Here is a 19599-nt window from a genome sequence, read left to right on the forward strand (position 1 = left end):
AAAGCTGCATTCTCTCTACTGACCACCAGGGGGCGACTCCTCTAGTTGTATAGAAGTCTATGTTTCATGTGTTAAAGCTGCATTCTCTCTCCTGACCACCATGGGACGACTCCTCTGGTTGTATAGAAGTCTATGCTTCATGTATTAAAGCTGCATTCTCTCTACTGACCACCAGGGGGTGACTCCTCTAGTTGTATAGAAGGCTATGCTTCATGTGTTTAAGCTGCATTCTCTCTACTGACCACCAGGGGGCGACTCCTCTAGTTGTATAGACGTCTATGCTTCATGTCTTAAAGCTGCATTCTCTCTTCTGACCACCAGGGGGCGACTCCTCTGATTGTATGGAAGTCTATGCTTCATGTATTAAAGCTGCATTCTCTCTCCTGACCACAAGGGGGCGACTCCTCTGGTTGTATAGAAGTCTATGCTTCATGTGTTAAAGCTGCATTCTCTCTCCTGACCACCAGAGGGCGACTCCTCTGGTTGTATGGAAGTCTATGCTTCATGTGTTAAAGCTACATTCTCTCTCCTGACCACCAGGGGGTGACTCCCCTGGTTGTATAGAAGTCTATGCTTCATGTGTTAAAGCTGCATTCTCTCTCCTGACCACAAGGTGGCGACTCCTCTGGTTGTATAGAAGTCTATGCTTCATGTGTTAAAGCTGCATTCTCTCTCCTGACCACCAGAGGGCGACTCCTCTGGTTGTATGGAAGTCTATGCTTCATGTGTTAAAGCTACATTCTCTCTCCTGACCACCAGGGGGTGACTCCCCTGGTTGTATAGAAGTCTATGCTTCATGTGTTAAAGCTGCATTCTCTCTCGTGACCACCAGGGGGCGACTCCTCTGGCTGTATAGAAGTCAATGCTTCATGTGTTAAAGCTGAATTCTCTCTACTGACCACCAGGGGCCGACTCCTCTGGTTGTATAGAAGTCTATGCTTCATGTGTTAAAGCTGCATTCTCTCTATTGACCACCAGGGGGTGACTCCTCTGGTTGTATAGAAGTCTATATAAATTACTCTACTTCTCTTGATTCCCTCAGTAAACATTGTAAACATTAGTTTTTGGTCTCAATCTCTAGTTTAAAGTCTTCTTCAATACAGCACGATGTTCATTTAGTAAATTATGGTTCTTACATAAGTTATCTTCATATTTTCACCCCGTTATCTCTATGACCGCTGTTTTTTCTGAGCCTAGTACTGACATACTTATGGTACAGAAGGTGCTAGAAGACAGAAACAGGAAATGTTCTCACACGTTAGCGGGAGCCTGAAAAGTCAGACAGTAAAATGTGCCAACTTTTGGGTTGAAAAAAAAACATCAGAACATTTAATTTTTTATATCTCAAGCTGAATCTGAGGAAGTCGTTCATACTTTTTGTCTCAAACAGATTACAGACAACAACTGCATTGCCCTGTGCTTGATTACCAAACAAACAATTGGAAGGTTTTAACAATAATATTCTGTCTCTTGAAAAGCGCTATATAAATGAAATGTTTTATATTTGATTTATATAGCGCTTTTCAAAATTACAAACATTAAAATCATAATTTAGCTCATTAAATTTGTCTTAAAACTGACAACATCTCTGTTTTCTTGAGCTTGTGATTACTTCCTGTGTGTGTTTATGGGGGATATATATATATATATATATATATATATATATATATATATATATATATATATATATATATATATATATTATATATATATATATATATATGTTGAATGAAACAATTTATATAATACAAATTGTATTTCTTGCTGTAAAGTTAGGCGTTTTATCATGAGGGTCTATGGGGGTTGATTAGTTTTTAGAGTCCGCCTCAAGTGGTAATAATAATAATACATTCCACAAATATGCAATTTAAAGTAAAGACCTTTTATTGTCAGGAAATACACAACGTGAACAGTATATTTTGCATGCAAACTTCTACAGCTGTAATGCACCTTAACCATTCAAAGCGTTGCATTTTGTTTAAGCCAAGTTTAACTTCAAGCGTTTCACTTTTTAATGTATTCACAGTGTTATTCATACAAGTCTTTCAGCTTTGTAATACAGTGTGTGTTTACAACAATGTAAACATGATGTTATACTTAATAAGTAAGATATCCACAGACACCAAATATATCATTTTCTATAGCTGTGGTATGAAAAACAAAAACAACCTCAATCAAAACAGAGGTGATATTTCATAACACGGTCAATGCTGACCCCTGTGTTCCTCGGCTTTTGGGGGGGGGGTTTACTCAGTGGGTGTTTCATGCAAAGTGTCAACATGGAAGTGCAGCAGCAGGTACCGGTCCGACTGCCTCCCTCCGCCCTCGTTCCCACTGTCGGGCCTGCAAATAGAAAAACACAGCGATAAACTAAAAGGTGATAGTTCCCTTTTTCTTTTCTTTTTTATTAGAGAGAGTAACAGCAAAGAAGGACAGAGGAGAGGACTCCGTTCAATACGGTTGTGGGAGCTCAGGGAAGGATTTAGCCTGCATCGCGAAGGCGTTACTGCTGTGTGGCAATCTGATTTAACTCATTTTGGACATTTGGACCATTAAAGCATCGCATTAGCTGACATTATTTTAAAGTCTTAATAGATTTTCAAAATCCTACTGATTTTTTTATGATTTAAACCGTGTCAAATATGGTATTTAGTTTAAAGTCCAGGTTGTGTGGGCTAAATTGTAACTTTCTGCATCCATCAGTGATAACTGTTGCTAGTACTAAATACATAAAATAACAACAATAAAATGTGTAAATTAAAAAAATCAAATAATAATGTTCTGACCTGGAAGTAGATAACGATGATGAGTACAAACAGGACCAGTATCACCAGTACAACCACAGGAACACTGACTGGTGCCGACCTCTCATCACCTTCCTCCTCCTCCTCCTCATCATCACCCCGGTGTGCAATCTGTCCCTGAGCCGCCGGCACGGGACAGTCGGAGCTGCCTGTGGACGAAAAGGAAATGGATGACGTGAGAGTGAGACGGGAGAGTGAGACTGAGAGTGAGACAGGAAGGTCTCGGTGCGGGCCGTCCCACCTAAGACGTGAACCAGCGTGCCGTTGCCGGTGAGCCGCAGGTACGGCGGCGGGAAGAAGATCTCGATGTCGCAGCGGTACAAATCCGTGTCCGCGGCCCTCAGTCCGGTCACCGTCACCTCCACGGCGCCCTCTGTCATCTGAGCCGAGCACTGCACCTGAAACACACGTTTCGGCCCAGTTTCATTCCATGCAGATAACAAATGGTCTTTTTTTTTTATATATATCGTGATGTATTAATATATTACTGTCAAGTGGAACAACGGCAAATAGGAGGCTACACACGGAAAATAAAGGATTCCAAATATTCTAAGGGCCAAATTACGCAGGTAAAAAGAAAGGTGACGGGGGGCGCCTCTACACCCACTGGTTCTGATGGCGTTGAAAAGGCGTGAAATATGCACGTTTGTGTTCTTTGAATGTGTGAAGACAACCCTTACACGTGTACCGCAGTCACACATGTTGATTAAAGACGGAACAATCTCCTTCTTTTTTTTACTCAGCACAAATAATGCTCCCTTCTAGCCGTTGGACAGTGTGAACTCTGGCACCACCCTCAGGCCAGAAAGATGAATTGACATACATTTAGCTGAATGCATTCATGTTACCCACAACCACTTTGTAAAGCCCCCTCAGATGGATGGACTTTTCCTCCATCACGACCAAGCCGACAATGTTACTTCAACTTTAAGGATCTTGAAATAGCAAAACTGGATCTATGTTGCAAATTGCATCCATCGCTTTTGTGCTGTTATGTGTCAGGAAGGAACACTGCTGGAGACCTTTTTAAAAAATAAATGTAAATAGTCAAACAACTCAGAAGTGCCTCTTTGGATGAGATGAAACCCAATGAAGTGCCTTCTCCAGTGGCCCGATGTGCCTCCCAGTAGAGAACATGTCCTGTGGGCTCTACAGGCTAGAAAGATTTCTATGTTTGAGTCCAACTCGTTTGCGCTTGTGACCTTTAAGAATATTTTTACTTGAGCTTTATTATTTTTGCCATGTTTTTTTCTTTTTTGCTGCGTGTGTTCATTAAAAGAAGAGTCTTCTTCTTTCAATTTCATCTGTTGGTTTAATTGACCTTTGACCCGGGATATTATGATTATGGTGAGGTCAGTTCACACAGATCCAATAAAAATGTTGTTGGCTGTAGAAGATGATGATTCTCTGGGTTCTTTTATGAATTATATAATATAATAATAATAATAAAAATGGTGTTGGTTGTAGAAGATGATGATTCTCTTGGTTCTCTTATGAATTATATTATAAGAATAATAAGAATAATAAAAATGTTGTTGTCTGTAGAAGATGATGATTCTCTGGGTTCTTTTATGAATTATATAATATAATAATAATAATAAAAATGGTGTTGGCTGTAGTAGATGATGATTCTCTTGGTTCTCTTATGAATTATATAATAATAATAATAATAATAATAATAATAATAATAATAATAATAATAATTGTTTTTGAATGCAATTTGTTTTGAGGCTTTTATTATATAGAGCACTTTTAATTGCCTTGTGGCTGTAATCAGTAAACTTGCCTCAAGTATTTGGTTAATTCATGACTATCTAAGAGAATATCAAAGTTCAGGGAATATCATTATAGAATATGTATTAACTGTTAAACATCAGGACTGTGTGTGTGGTTGGATCAGAATTAATCAAGTGACATCATCATTTTCCCATGTTCATAAAATCTCTCTCGTGAAATATGCAAAACTGTAGTAACTTTGTGTTTTTTGACGCAGGACGGCCGTCTGTTACCAGGAAGCCGGTACACAACATGTCCTCTAAGATGTCCTCCCTCTAGTTTGAGTTGTAATGCGTTACCGTCCGCCCACCCTCACGCTCACCCCTCCCTGGTGCTCCACGGCCGGCTCCCTCTGCCCGGTGAGGGTGAGGATGGACGAGCAGGCCTCCCGGGCGCCGTAGAGGCCTTTGAGCAGAGTGACGCGCAGCTCCTCGGGGTCGGGGTGAGGGTAAGGCGGGGTGAGGTCGTGGGAGGGTCGCGGTTGGACCAGGCACTTCACCTGCGCCTCCCCGTTGGCGCTCACCACTCTGTAGGGCTGGATGACCTTCAAAGCTGGGGGAGGAGACGGGGAAGGTCGGGTGGAGGCAGATAAAAGAGAAGTCAGAGAGTTTTGACCCCATGATTATACACTTTATTTTTAAGGGTAGAACATCCATCCATCAATCCATTATCACCCGCTTATCCGAGTCGGGTCGCGATGGCAGCAGGTTCAGCAGGCCGACCCAGGCTTCCCTCTCACCCGCAACACTTTCCAGCTCATTTGGGGGATCCCGAGGCGTTCCAAGGCCAGCCGGGAGATATAATCCCTCCAGATCCCTCCGAGATACTTGAACTCCTTCGCTTGGGGTAGGCAGTTTGCCCCCACCTGGAGGGAGCAATCCGCCGGTTTCCGGCAGAGCACCATGGCCTCAGATTTGGAGGTGCTAACTCTCATCCCTGCTGCTTCGCACTCGGCTGCAAAACGCCCCAGTGTTCGACAAGCGGTCGGAGCCTCCTCTCCAGCACCCTGGCATAAGCTTTTCCCGGGAGGCTGAGCAGTGTGATACCACGATAGTTCGAGCACACTCTCCGGTCCCCCTTCTTGAAGATGGGAACCACCACCCCGGTCTGCCAGTCCATGGGCACTGTTCCCGACCCCCATCCGACACTGAAAAGGCGTGTCAACCAAGACAGCCCAACAATGTCCAGCGCTTTCAGCATCTCAGGGCGGATCTCATCCACCCCTGGCGCCTTGCCACCAAGGAGCTTTTTGACTACCTTAGCGACCTCTGCCAGGGATATGGGTGAAACCACCCCAAAGTCTTCCGGCGCTGTCCCCTCTCCGGGGGACATGTTGGCCGGGTTTAGGAGTTCCTCAAAGTGCTCTTTCCACCGCCCGACGATGTTCCCAGTCCGGGTCAGCAGTTCCCCCCCCCTGCTGAGAACAGCCTGGGGTAGACCCTGCTTTCCCTTCCTGAGCCGTCGGATGGTTTGCCAGAACTTCCTTGAGGCCAACCGAAAGTCCTTCTCCATGGCCTCCCCGAACTCCTCCCATGCCCGAGTTTTAGCCTCCGCGACCATCGCAGCTGCAGCCCTTCTGGCCCGCCGGTACCCGTCAGCTGCTTCAGGAGACCCCTGGGCCAGCCAGGTCCGAAAGGCCTCCTTCTTCAGTTTGACGGCTTCCCTCACCCCCGGTGTCCACCACCGGGTTCTCGGGTTGCCGCCACGACAGGCACCGATGACCTTCCAGCCACAGCCCCGAGCAGCCGCGTCCACAATAGAGGCTTTGAACAAGGTCCACTCGGATTCCATGTCCCCAGCCTCCCTCGGGATTTGTGAGAAGTTCTTCCGGAGGTGGGAGTTGAAGACCTCCCGGACAGGATCCTCTGCCAGACGTTCCCAGTTCACCCTCACTACACGTTTGGGCTTGCCAGGTCTTTCTAGCCGACTCCCCCGCCATCTGATCCAACTCACCACCAGGTGGTGATCAGTTGACAGCTCTGCTCCTCTCTTCACCCGAGTGTCCAAGACATACCGCCACAGATCAGATGATACGATTACAAAGTCGATCATTGATCTCCGGCCTAAGGTGTTCTGGTACCAGGTAAACTTATGAGCCACCTTATGTTCGAACATGGTGTTCATTATGGACAAACTGTGGCTAGCACAGAAGTCCAACAACAAAACACCATTCGGGTTCAGATCGGGCAAGCCGTTCCTCCTAATCATGCCCCGCCAGGTTTCTCTGTCATTGCCCACGTGAGCGTTGAAGTCTCCCAGGAGAACTATGGAGTCGGCAGGCGGCGCCCTTTCCAGGACCCCTCCCACCGACTCCAAGAAGGCCGGATACTCCGAAATGCTGTTCGGTGCATAAGCACAAACAACAGTCAGAGCCTTACTCCCCGCAACCCGTTGGCGCAGGGAGGCGACCCTCTCGTTCCCCGGGGAAACTCCAACACAGCGGCGCTCAGCCACGTCCCTAGAGCTAGTATATGCCGCCGGCGATCGGCCCGCTCAGGTCTCCCGCCTGGCCCGCCGCCCGGTCTACATACCACCCGACCCCGATAATTTTCCCTGCGGGTGGTGCGTCCACAGGGTGACTGCTGCTCCATGGTGTTTTTTCGGGCTGAGCCCGACAGGGCCCCATGGGCGAAAGCCCGGCCACCAGACGCTCGCCGACGAGCTCCACTCCTGGGTCTGGCTCCGGAAGGGTGCCCCGGTTTCCCTTGTCCGGGCAAGGTAGCTTCAGTCCGTGGGCTGCTGTTCATCAGGGTTTATTGAACCACTCTTAGTCTGGGCTCTCCCCCGAGACCTGTTTGCCTTGGGAAACCCTACCAGGGGCTGATGCCCCGGACAACATAGCTCCCAGGATCACTGAGCCACTCAAACTCCTCCACCACGTTAAGGTGGCGATTCATAGGAGGAGAACATAATTAACTTATTATAGCTTTCTGCAAAGGAGCAAAATATTCACTTTAAAGTTTAAAGGTCAGAGGTGGACAGTGGAAAAATGGTCATTGGCTGCTTATTTTTCTTTTTCACAGTTACGTAAAAGATAATAAATGTCATTACTATACTTTATTTTATTTTATTAAAATTAATCAGCTCTGCCAGAGGTGACATACAAAAATCCTAAAGAACTCTGCACACCCACACGTCACTTCCTGTGTTTAAAGATGAAGGTCGTGTGGTTCCACAGCAGCGCTGCAGGTTCACGCACGTTCTCCACATATCAAAATAAAATAAAAACCCGACACTATTTAACAGTTAAACGTTTGACATGTCGTTTAATGGCGTTCCCGCACATGAGAAAAAAGTATTTCTGTATTTGCTGCTCTTAAATTAAATTTAAATAAATTCAAGTCCAAAATAAAAGGACAGTTTGCACAAGCAAACCCTAAAATTAAAGCCATTTCGATTAAATGTTTATGAATAATTGGTCGAAGTACAATACAGAGCAGTTTTTTTGCTCCCTTTCTCTACAAAGTGGGGATTTTCGATGTCGAGTGTCCACTTAAAATGTTATGATGTTATGTGTAAATCTGTAAGTAGATAAAGTTAAAATAGAGCCAACTGTAAGATGTAAATGTGTTAAGTCTAATATTAAGATGTGACAAACAGAAACAGTATTGGTTTCTATTTTACCAACACAAGGACCTCAATCTAACAGAGCTGAGGGGCAATGACAGCAAAAGCCCACTAAGGGACTTGGGGACAGCCAGCAGAGCCTTGCCTGTGGATCTCAGGCTGTGCTCTGCTTAGAGGGGGCAGCAGTTCAGCAATGTAACTGGGAGCTAAACCGGTAATGGCTTTAAAGGTTCAATACTAAAATGTATTCTAAAACCTACCAGTACTGGGGTTTTGAAGAACTTTTTATCTAGTATTAAATCCATCAGCAAAAGGCGTGAGATGGTTTCTAGGTTAAACCCTGTGATTACTAGATAAATATAAGTATGTTATTTGGGTTATACAGTGGAAATTATAGGTTCAATTTAACAAAACACCTTGCATAATCATAGTATTATTATTACATGAATATATTATTGAAAACACACATTTTGCTTATGATTATGTCCTGTTCGAGACATATTTGTATAATTCAGTCAAACTCATGCACAAAGATGAAATAGACAAGGCGTATATCACTTTATTAAAAAGAGAGACAAGCGACAGAGAAAGGGCCAAGCAGTATACAGACTATTTTCAGATTATAGTTTGGATCAGTCATTGCAACATTTAACTTGATTCTTATGTAATACAGCTAAACAAATAATGTATACTAATGCCCACTCACATGGTTTTAAATTGTTTTGTTTTACAATATTTGCTATTTAAACATCTTACATGCACATATTTAAGTCAAAGAAATAATTTCTGGACCTGCGTATATATTTATATAAAACAGGGTTAATGAGGTTTGAGCTATAGGGTTTATTGTGTAGCCACGGAAATAACATTTAATAAATAGCTTTTCGGTGAAATCCACCCAAAATGATTTGCAATTGTGACTGATACTTGTAGAGAGAGAGGGTTGTTAAGGTTTGTTACGTCATCTAAGGCAAAGATGGTAGCCTTCTGGTCTGCAGGACTAAGAAGAAATAAAAAGTAGTGAGAAGTCAGAGAGTTTTGACCCCATGATTATACACTTTATTTTTAAGGGTAGAACATCCATCCATCAATCCATTATCACCCGCTTATCCGAGTCGGGTCGCGATGGCAGCAGGTTCAGCAGGCCGACCCAGGCTTCCCTCTCACCCGCAACACTTTCCAGCTCATTTTGGGGGATCCCGAGGCGTTCCAAGGCCAGCCGGGAGATATAATCCCTCCAGATCCCTCCGAGATACTTGAACTCCTTCGCTTGGGGTAGGCAGTTTGCCCCCACCTGGAGGGAGCAATCCGCCGGTTTCCGGCAGAGCACCATGGCCTCAGATTTGGAGGTGCTAACTCTCATCCCTGCTGCTTCGCACTCGGCTGCAAAACGCCCCAGTGTTCGACAAGCGGTCGGAGCCTCCTCTCCAGCACCCTGGCATAAGCTTTTCCCGGGAGGCTGAGCAGTGTGATACCACGATAGTTCGAGCACACTCTCCGGTCCCCCTTCTTGAAGATGGGAACCACCACCCCGGTCTGCCAGTCCATGGGCACTGTTCCCGACCCCCATCCGACACTGAAAAGGCGTGTCAACCAAGACAGCCCAACAATGTCCAGCGCTTTCAGCATCTCAGGGCGGATCTCATCCACCCCTGGCGCCTTGCCACCAAGGAGCTTTTTGACTACCTTAGCGACCTCTGCCAGGGATATGGGTGAAACCACCCCAAAGTCTTCCGGCGCTGTCCCCTCTCCGGGGGACATGTTGGCCGGGTTTAGGAGTTCCTCAAAGTGCTCTTTCCACCGCCCGACGATGTTCCCAGTCCGGGTCAGCAGTTCCCCCCCCCTGCTGAGAACAGCCTGGGGTAGACCCTGCTTTCCCTTCCTGAGCCGTCGGATGGTTTGCCAGAACTTCCTTGAGGCCAACCGAAAGTCCTTCTCCATGGCCTCCCCGAACTCCTCCCATGCCCGAGTTTTAGCCTCCGCGACCATCGCAGCTGCAGCCCTTCTGGCCCGCCGGTACCCGTCAGCTGCTTCAGGAGACCCCTGGGCCAGCCAGGTCCGAAAGGCCTCCTTCTTCAGTTTGACGGCTTCCCTCACCCCCGGTGTCCACCACCGGGTTCTCGGGTTGCCGCCACGACAGGCACCGATGACCTTCCAGCCACAGCCCCGAGCAGCCGCGTCCACAATAGAGGCTTTGAACAAGGTCCACTCGGATTCCATGTCCCCAGCCTCCCTCGGGATTTGTGAGAAGTTCTTCCGGAGGTGGGAGTTGAAGACCTCCCGGACAGGATCCTCTGCCAGACGTTCCCAGTTCACCCTCACTACACGTTTGGGCTTGCCAGGTCTTTCTAGCCGACTCCCCCGCCATCTGATCCAACTCACCACCAGGTGGTGATCAGTTGACAGCTCTGCTCCTCTCTTCACCGAGTGTCCAAGACATACCGCCACAGATCAGATGATACGATTACAAAGTCGATCATTGATCTCCGGCCTAAGGTGTTCTGGTACCAGGTAAACTTATGAGCCACCTATGTTCGAACATGGTGTTCATTATGGACAAACTGTGGCTAGCACAGAAGTCCAACAACAAAACACCATTCGGGTTCAGATCGGGCAAGCCGTTCCTCCTAATCATGCCCCGCCAGGTTTCTCTGTCATTGCCCACGTGAGCGTTGAAGTCTCCCAGGAGAACTATGGAGTCGGCAGGCGGCGCCCTTTCCAGGACCCCTCCCACCGACTCCAAGAAGGCCGGATACTCCGAAATGCTGTTCGGTGCATAAGCACAAACAACAGTCAGAGCCTTACTCCCCGCAACCCGTTGGCGCAGGGAGGCGACCCTCTCGTTCCCCGGGGAAACTCCAACACAGCGGCGCTCAGCCACGTCCCTAGAGCTAGTATATGCCGCCGGCGATCGGCCCGCTCAGGTCTCCCGCCTGGCCCGCCGCCCGGTCTACATACCACCCGACCCCGATAATTTTCCCTGCGGGTGGTGCGTCCACAGGGTGACTGCTGCTCCATGGTGTTTTTTCGGGCTGAGCCCGACAGGGCCCCATGGGCGAAAGCCCGGCCACCAGACGCTCGCCGACGAGCTCCACTCCTGGGTCTGGCTCCGGAAGGGTGCCCCGGTTTCCCTTGTCCGGGCAAGGTAGCTTCAGTCCGTGGGCTGCTGTTCATCAGGGTTTATTGAACCACTCTTAGTCTGGGCTCTCCCCCGAGACCTGTTTGCCTTGGGAAACCCTACCAGGGGCTGATGCCCCGGACAACATAGCTCCCAGGATCACTGAGCCACTCAAACTCCTCCACCACGTTAAGGTGGCGATTCATAGGAGGAGAACATAATTAACTTATTATAGCTTTCTGCAAAGGAGCAAAATATTCACTTTAAAGTTTAAAGGTCAGAGGTGGACAGTGGAAAAATGGTCATTGGCTGCTTATTTTTCTTTTTCACAGTTACGTAAAAGATAATAAATGTCATTACTATACTTTATTTTATTTTATTAAAATTAATCAGCTCTGCCAGAGGTGACATACAAAAATCCTAAAGAACTCTGCACACCCACACGTCACTTCCTGTGTTTAAAGATGAAGGTCGTGTGGTTCCACAGCAGCGCTGCAGGTTCACGCACGTTCTCCACATATCAAAATAAAATAAAAACCCGACACTATTTAACAGTTAAACGTTTGACATGTCGTTTAATGGCGTTCCCGCACATGAGAAAAAAGTATTTCTGTATTTGCTGCTCTTAAATTAAATTTAAATAAATTCAAGTCCAAAATAAAAGGACAGTTTGCACAAGCAAACCCTAAAATTAAAGCCATTTCGATTAAATGTTTATGAATAATTGGTCGAAGTACAATACAGAGCAGTTTTTTTGCTCCCTTTCTCTACAAAGTGGGGATTTTCGATGTCGAGTGTCCACTTAAAATGTTATGATGTTATGTGTAAATCTGTAAGTAGATAAAGTTAAAATAGAGCCAACTGTAAGATGTAAATGTGTTAAGTCTAATATTAAGATGTGACAAACAGAAACAGTATTGGTTTCTATTTTACCAACACAAGGACCTCAATCTAACAGAGCTGAGGGGCAATGACAGCAAAAGCCCACTAAGGGACTTGGGGACAGCCAGCAGAGCCTTGCCTGTGGATCTCAGGCTGTGCTCTGCTTAGAGGGGGCAGCAGTTCAGCAATGTAACTGGGAGCTAAACCGGTAATGGCTTTAAAGGTTCAATACTAAAATGTATTCTAAAACCTACCAGTACTGGGGTTTTGAAGAACTTTTTATCTAGTATTAAATCCATCAGCAAAAGGCGTGAGATGGTTTCTAGGTTAAACCCTGTGATTACTAGATAAATATAAGTATGTTATTTGGGTTATACAGTGGAAATTATAGGTTCAATTTAACAAAACACCTTGCATAATCATAGTATTATTATTACATGAATATATTATTGAAAACACACATTTTGCTTATGATTATGTCCTGTTCGAGACATATTTGTATAATTCAGTCAAACTCATGCACAAAGATGAAATAGACAAGGCGTATATCACTTTATTAAAAAGAGAGACAAGCGACAGAGAAAGGGCCAAGCAGTATACAGACTATTTTCAGATTATAGTTTGGATCAGTCATTGCAACATTTAACTTGATTCTTATGTAATACAGCTAAACAAATAATGTATACTAATGCCCACTCACATGGTTTTAAATTGTTTTGTTTTACAATATTTGCTATTTAAACATCTTACATGCACATATTTAAGTCAAAGAAATAATTTCTGGACCTGCGTATATATTTATATAAAAACAGGGTTAATGAGGTTTGAGCTATAGGGTTTATTGTGTAGCCACGGAAATAACATTTAATAAATAGCTTTTCGGTGAAATCCACCCAAAATGATTTGCAATTGTGACTGATACTTGTAGAGAGAGAGGGTTGTTAAGGTTTGTTACGTCATCTAAGGCAAAGATGGTAGCCTTCTGGTCTGCAGGACTAAGAAGAAATAAAAAGTAGTGAGAAGTCAGAGAGTTTTGACCCCATGATTATACACTTTATTTTTAAGGGTAGAACATCCATCCATCAATCCATTATCACCCGCTTATCCGAGTCGGGTCGCGATGGCAGCAGGTTCAGCAGGCCGACCCAGGCTTCCCTCTCACCCGCAACACTTTCCAGCTCATTTTGGGGGATCCCGAGGCGTTCCAAGGCCAGCCGGGAGATATAATCCCTCCAGATCCCTCCGAGATACTTGAACTCCTTCGCTTGGGGTAGGCAGTTTGCCCCCACCTGGAGGGAGCAATCCGCCGGTTTCCGGCAGAGCACCATGGCCTCAGATTTGGAGGTGCTAACTCTCATCCCTGCTGCTTCGCACTCGGCTGCAAAACGCCCCAGTGTTCGACAAGCGGTCGGAGCCTCCTCTCCAGCACCCTGGCATAAGCTTTTCCCGGGAGGCTGAGCAGTGTGATACCACGATAGTTCGAGCACACTCTCCGGTCCCCCTTCTTGAAGATGGGAACCACCACCCCGGTCTGCCAGTCCATGGGCACTGTTCCCGACCCCCATCCGACACTGAAAAGGCGTGTCAACCAAGACAGCCCAACAATGTCCAGCGCTTTCAGCATCTCAGGGCGGATCTCATCCACCCCTGGCGCCTTGCCACCAAGGAGCTTTTTGACTACCTTAGCGACCTCTGCCAGGGATATGGGTGAAACCACCCCAAAGTCTTCCGGCGCTGTCCCCTCTCCGGGGGACATGTTGGCCGGGTTTAGGAGTTCCTCAAAGTGCTCTTTCCACCGCCCGACGATGTTCCCAGTCCGGGTCAGCAGTTCCCCCCCCCTGCTGAGAACAGCCTGGGGTAGACCCTGCTTTCCCTTCCTGAGCCGTCTGATGGTTTGCCAGAACTTCCTTGAGGCCAACCGAAAGTCCTTCTCCATGGCCTCCCCGAACTCCTCCCATGCCCGAGTTTTAGCCTCCGCGACCATCGCAGCTGCAGCCCTTCTGGCCCGCCGGTACCCGTCAGCTGCTTCAGGAGACCCCTGGGCCAGCCAGGTCCGAAAGGCCTCCTTCTTCAGTTTGACGGCTTCCCTCACCCCCGGTGTCCACCACCGGGTTCTCGGGTTGCCGCCACGACAGGCACCGATGACCTTCCAGCCACAGCCCCGAGCAGCCGCGTCCACAATAGAGGCTTTGAACAAGGTCCACTCGGATTCCATGTCCCCAGCCTCCCTCGGGATTTGTGAGAAGTTCTTCCGGAGGTGGGAGTTGAAGACCTCCCGGACAGGATCCTCTGCCAGACGTTCCCAGTTCACCCTCACTACACGTTTGGGCTTGCCAGGTCTTTCTAGCCGACTCCCCCGCCATCTGATCCAACTCACCACCAGGTGGTGATCAGTTGACAGCTCTGCTCCTCTCTTCACCCGAGTGTCCAAGACATACCGCCACAGATCAGATGATACGATTACAAAGTCGATCATTGATCTCCGGCCTAAGGTGTTCTGGTACCAGGTAAACTTATGAGCCACCTTATGTTCGAACATGGTGTTCATTATGGACAAACTGTGGCTAGCACAGAAGTCCAACAACAAAACACCATTCGGGTTCAGATCGGGCAAGCCGTTCCTCCTAATCATGCCCCGCCAGGTTTCTCTGTCATTGCCCACGTGAGCGTTGAAGTCTCCCAGGAGAACTATGGAGTCGGCAGGCGGCGCCCTTTCCAGGACCCCTCCCACCGACTCCAAGAAGGCCGGATACTCCGAAATGCTGTTCGGTGCATAAGCACAAACAACAGTCAGAGCCTTACTCCCCGCAACCCGTTGGCGCAGGGAGGCGACCCTCTCGTTCCCCGGGGAAACTCCAACACAGCGGCGCTCAGCCACGTCCCTAGAGCTAGTATATGCCGCCGGCGATCGGCCCGCTCAGGTCTCCCGCCTGGCCCGCCGCCCGGTCTACATACCACCCGACCCCGATAATTTTCCCTGCGGGTGGTGCGTCCACAGGGTGACTGCTGCTCCATGGTGTTTTTTCGGGCTGAGCCCGACAGGGCCCCATGGGCGAAAGCCCGGCCACCAGACGCTCGCCGACGAGCTCCACTCCTGGGTCTGGCTCCGGAAGGGTGCCCCGGTTTCCCTTGTCCGGGCAAGGTAGCTTCAGTCCGTGGGCTGCTGTTCATCAGGGTTTATTGAACCACTCTTAGTCTGGGCTCTCCCCCGAGACCTGTTTGCCTTGGGAAACCCTACCAGGGGCTGATGCCCCGGACAACATAGCTCCCAGGATCACTGAGCCACTCAAACTCCTCCACCACGTTAAGGTGGCGATTCATAGGAGGAGAACATAATTAACTTATTATAGCTTTCTGCAAAGGAGCAAAATATTCACTTTAAAGTTTAAAGGTCAGAGGTGGACAGTGGAAAAATGGTCATTGGCTGCTTATTTTTCTTTTTCACAGTTACGTAAAAGATAATAAATGTCATTACTATACTTTATTTTATTTTATTAAAATTAATCAGCTCTGCCAGAGGTGACATACAAAAATCCTAAAGAACTCTGCACACCCACACGTCACTTCCTGTGTTTAAAGATGAAGGTCGTGTGGTTCCACAGCAGCGCTGCAGGTTCACGCACGTTCTCCACATATCAAAATAAAATAAAAACCCGACACTATTTAACAGTTAAACGTTTGACATGTCGTTTAATGGCGTTCCCGCACATGAGAAAAAAGTATTTCTGTATTTGCTGCTCTTAAATTAAATTTAAATAAATTCAAGTCCAAAATAAAAGGACAGTTTGCACAAGCAAACCCTAAAATTAAAGCCATTTCGATTAAATGTTTATGAATAATTGGTCGAAGTACAATACAGAGCAGTTTTTTTGCTCCCTTTCTCTACAAAGTGGGGATTTTCGATGTCGAGTGTCCACTTAAAATGTTATGATGTTATGTGTAAATCTGTAAGTAGATAAAGTTAAAATAGAGCCAACTGTAAGATGTAAATGTGTTAAGTCTAATATTAAGATGTGACAAACAGAAACAGTATTGGTTTCTATTTTACCAACACAAGGACCTCAATCTAACAGAGCTGAGGGGCAATGACAGCAAAAGCCCACTAAGGGACTTGGGGACAGCCAGCAGAGCCTTGCCTGTGGATCTCAGGCTGTGCTCTGCTTAGAGGGGGCAGCAGTTCAGCAATGTAACTGGGAGCTAAACCGGTAATGGCTTTAAAGGTTCAATACTAAAATGTATTCTAAAACCTACCAGTACTGGGGTTTTGAAGAACTTTTTATCTAGTATTAAATCCATCAGCAAAAGGCGTGAGATGGTTTCTAGGTTAAACCCTGTGATTACTAGATAAATATAAGTATGTTATTTGGGTTATACAGTGGAAATTATAGGTTCAATTTAACAAAACACCTTGCATAATCATAGTATTATTATTACATGAATATATTATTGAAAACACACATTTTGCTTATGATTATGTCCTGTTCGAGACATATTTGTATAATTCAGTCAAACTCATGCACAAAGATGAAATAGACAAGGCGTATATCACTTTATTAAAAAGAGAGACAAGCGACAGAGAAAGGGCCAAGCAGTATACAGACTATTTTCAGATTATAGTTTGGATCAGTCATTGCAACATTTAACTTGATTCTTATGTAATACAGCTAAACAAATAATGTATACTAATGCCCACTCACATGGTTTTAAATTGTTTTGTTTTACAATATTTGCTATTTAAACATCTTACATGCACATATTTAAGTCAAAGAAATAATTTCTGGACCTGCGTATATATTTATATAAAAACAGGGTTAATGAGGTTTGAGCTATAGGGTTTATTGTGTAGCCACGGAAATAACATTTAATAAATAGCTTTTCGGTGAAATCCACCCAAAATGATTTGCAATTGTGACTGATACTTGTAGAGAGAGAGGGTTGTTAAGGTTTGTTACGTCATCTAAGGCAAAGATGGTAGCCTTCTGGTCTGCAGGACTAAGAAGAAATAAAACGTGACCAAAACTGCAATTCGAATAAAGCGATGTGCCGATAAGAGTGTGACAGGGAAGAGAGACGGCGTCAATGTATCTCTGTGTTTCTGTGACAGAGGGAGGGGAAAAGAGATTCAGGCCGTGTGAGAAAAAGTGTTGTTTAACATTTTCTCCAATTTACATTTAAATCATCAGTATTCTAGTCTTCATTCTTATGTTGCGTTCGGACCAAAAACATTGCAAATTTTTCTCGAGAGTAGATTCCATGGAAAGTCAATGCACAGACGCAAATGGATGTCAATATTCGCAACGCTTTTGGTGTGAACGCAGCATTAGAATGCGTAAGGCCTCAAGGCAATCAATATTTATTTTTTTCTCTCCTGACTTCAGAAGTTGTAAGGATTTACGAACTTGCATTTTAGATCATTATTACTATTGTTTGGCCACCATTCAAGTGCATGTGCCATCATCCGGTGGCCAAAACATCGAAAGATTATTTTCTTATCAGAGTCAAGGTACATTGGAGTGATTTTGTAAACTTGCGTGAGAGAGAACAGATTTTATTTCCCCTCACACTGTGTGGTCCAACCAAACTGAGGATAACTAAGTACAGTTGCTGATCAGTTTCACAACTACAATGTGCTTCAAACAAAACTGTCAAATATATTTACAAAAATATCAGAGATAGGATACCTCTGACTTTCAAATGTTGGAACAGATTAACAGAAATAAATGTTTACATATATCTGTGTTTCCTACCATCATTGTTGTGGAAATCATTGTCAATAACAATTGTGAGGAATAATTAACATTAATGTGTGATCAGTCACATTACATACATTAATGTAATTCAAAGGTTATCTGTGAAACTTTGTTATTCAGGAAGTTTGTATCAAACAAGTAGCCCTTCGTACTATTGTTTACACTTTCAGTTTCAAAAAGGTTGGTGACCCCTGCTCTACATCATGTTGGTCTGACATGAGCCAGGCTGCAGTATCTTAAATGTGACAATGAACTTGATAGATTTTCTAAACCAGGGGTAAAAAAAGGCATAGATCACAGGGTTAAGACAGGAGTTGAAATAGAACAGATATGATACAAAGGTGGCAGATGAGGCATTAAGTATAGTGTCCTGGCCTGTGAGTACAAGACAATAATATGGGCAGATGCACAATAGAAACACAACAACAACAACACCCAGATTCCTGGCTGCTTTAATTTCAGATTTTTTAGCAGTTACACTCACGGAACACTTGAGAGGGAAAGATGCAATCTGAGAGCGCATGGCACGAGCCTGAGACACAGCCACCACAAAAACTCTCATATACAGAACTATGATGACAGTGACAGGACCAATAAAGGACAAAAAAATATCTGCAAGACCAGCAATGTAGTTAATGATAACAACACACTCTCCTAAGCAGGAAGTATACCTGCCTGGTTGTTCCAGGTTATTCTTCAGCAGCAGACTGTTAAGGAAAATAGAAAATATCCAACACAGACAAACACAGACTTGAACTCTTTTTTGTGTGACTTTGTAGGAATAATGTAGAGGATCACAAATAGCCACATATCGGTCAACTGATATGAGAACCATGGTTCCTAATGAAGTAGAAGTAATAATATAACTCAGAACAGTATACAAAGTACACATGAGGTCACCGAGAAACCAGCAGCCGTCTATGGACACAATTTGAAAAAACAAAAGGGGACCCATGAGAGAATCTGAGACAGCCAGAGAGAGGAGGAGGAGGTTGGTGGGTGTGTGGAGGTGCCTGGAGAGATAAGAGAACAACATGCTGATCGTTATTAGTAGCTTAAATTGTGATTAAAAGATAAAAGCAATGACTGAAACACATAAACATATTTCCCTGAAAGATATGTTAATATGTTTTCTTTCATTCCATCAACCATTTCCTTTCTGTATACCAATTTTACAAAGAGGTAAAACATTTGAATACCTGAAGTGGGAGATGGAGATGATGACCAACAGGTTGAGAGTCACAGTGAGCAGAGAGATGGAGGGCAGTAAAATGTAATTGAGCATAAATACATAGTGAGGACGCATGTTCTTCCTGCAGGAGGAGTTGAGGAGTTGTGGAAAGCAAAGTTCGGCTTCTTCAAGGGTTTTCATTCTCAGGAAGAGGAGACGAGATGATGCTGAGCTCGTCAGACAACTGATTGATCTATTTTCTTCCTCCACATCCTCCTTCTTTTACTCTGGTGACAACTTAGTGACATCAGTCGGAGTGACTGAACTTCCACCTGACTGTTTCATCTATCTTCATTGGATGTTTTCCTGTATTTCCCCTCCACTTTTTTCCTTTTTTACCTAAACAATTACAATTTCCATCATACTCTTCAACGGGGAACAGCAAGGCACATCACATTGCAAAGTTTCATTTATTTTCGTCTTGGACAGTCGTGACCAAGACGAAAATAAGGGAGAGCACAGCGTCTGGTT

At 45.3% G+C, this 19599-nt stretch overlaps 2 protein-coding genes across 2 annotated transcripts; both read right to left on the minus strand.

Annotated features, from left to right (window-relative positions):
- Positions 1–2239: 2239 nt before the first annotated feature.
- LOC117750746 (T-cell-specific surface glycoprotein CD28-like) lies at positions 2240–5153 on the minus strand. The gene is made up of 4 exons (XM_034562079.1): positions 4903–5153; positions 3046–3202; positions 2787–2953; positions 2240–2343 (listed from the first exon to the last, which is right to left on the minus strand). The coding sequence occupies exons 2-4, from the start codon at positions 3182–3184 to the stop codon at positions 2275–2277; spliced, it is 375 nt and encodes a 124-aa protein (XP_034417970.1). The 5' UTR covers positions 3185–3202; positions 4903–5153; the 3' UTR covers positions 2240–2274.
- Positions 5154–18093: 12940 nt separating this feature from the next.
- On the minus strand, positions 18094–19379 carry LOC117750729 (trace amine-associated receptor 13c-like). The gene is made up of 2 exons (XM_034562052.1): positions 19097–19379; positions 18094–18910 (listed from the first exon to the last, which is right to left on the minus strand). The coding sequence occupies exons 1-2, from the start codon at positions 19267–19269 to the stop codon at positions 18094–18096; spliced, it is 990 nt and encodes a 329-aa protein (XP_034417943.1). The 5' UTR covers positions 19270–19379.
- Positions 19380–19599: the final 220 nt, after the last annotated feature.

The sequence above is a fragment of the Cyclopterus lumpus genome, chromosome 21, assembly GCF_009769545.1.
Source record: "Cyclopterus lumpus isolate fCycLum1 chromosome 21, fCycLum1.pri, whole genome shotgun sequence".
NCBI lineage: Eukaryota > Metazoa > Chordata > Actinopteri > Perciformes > Cyclopteridae > Cyclopterus > Cyclopterus lumpus.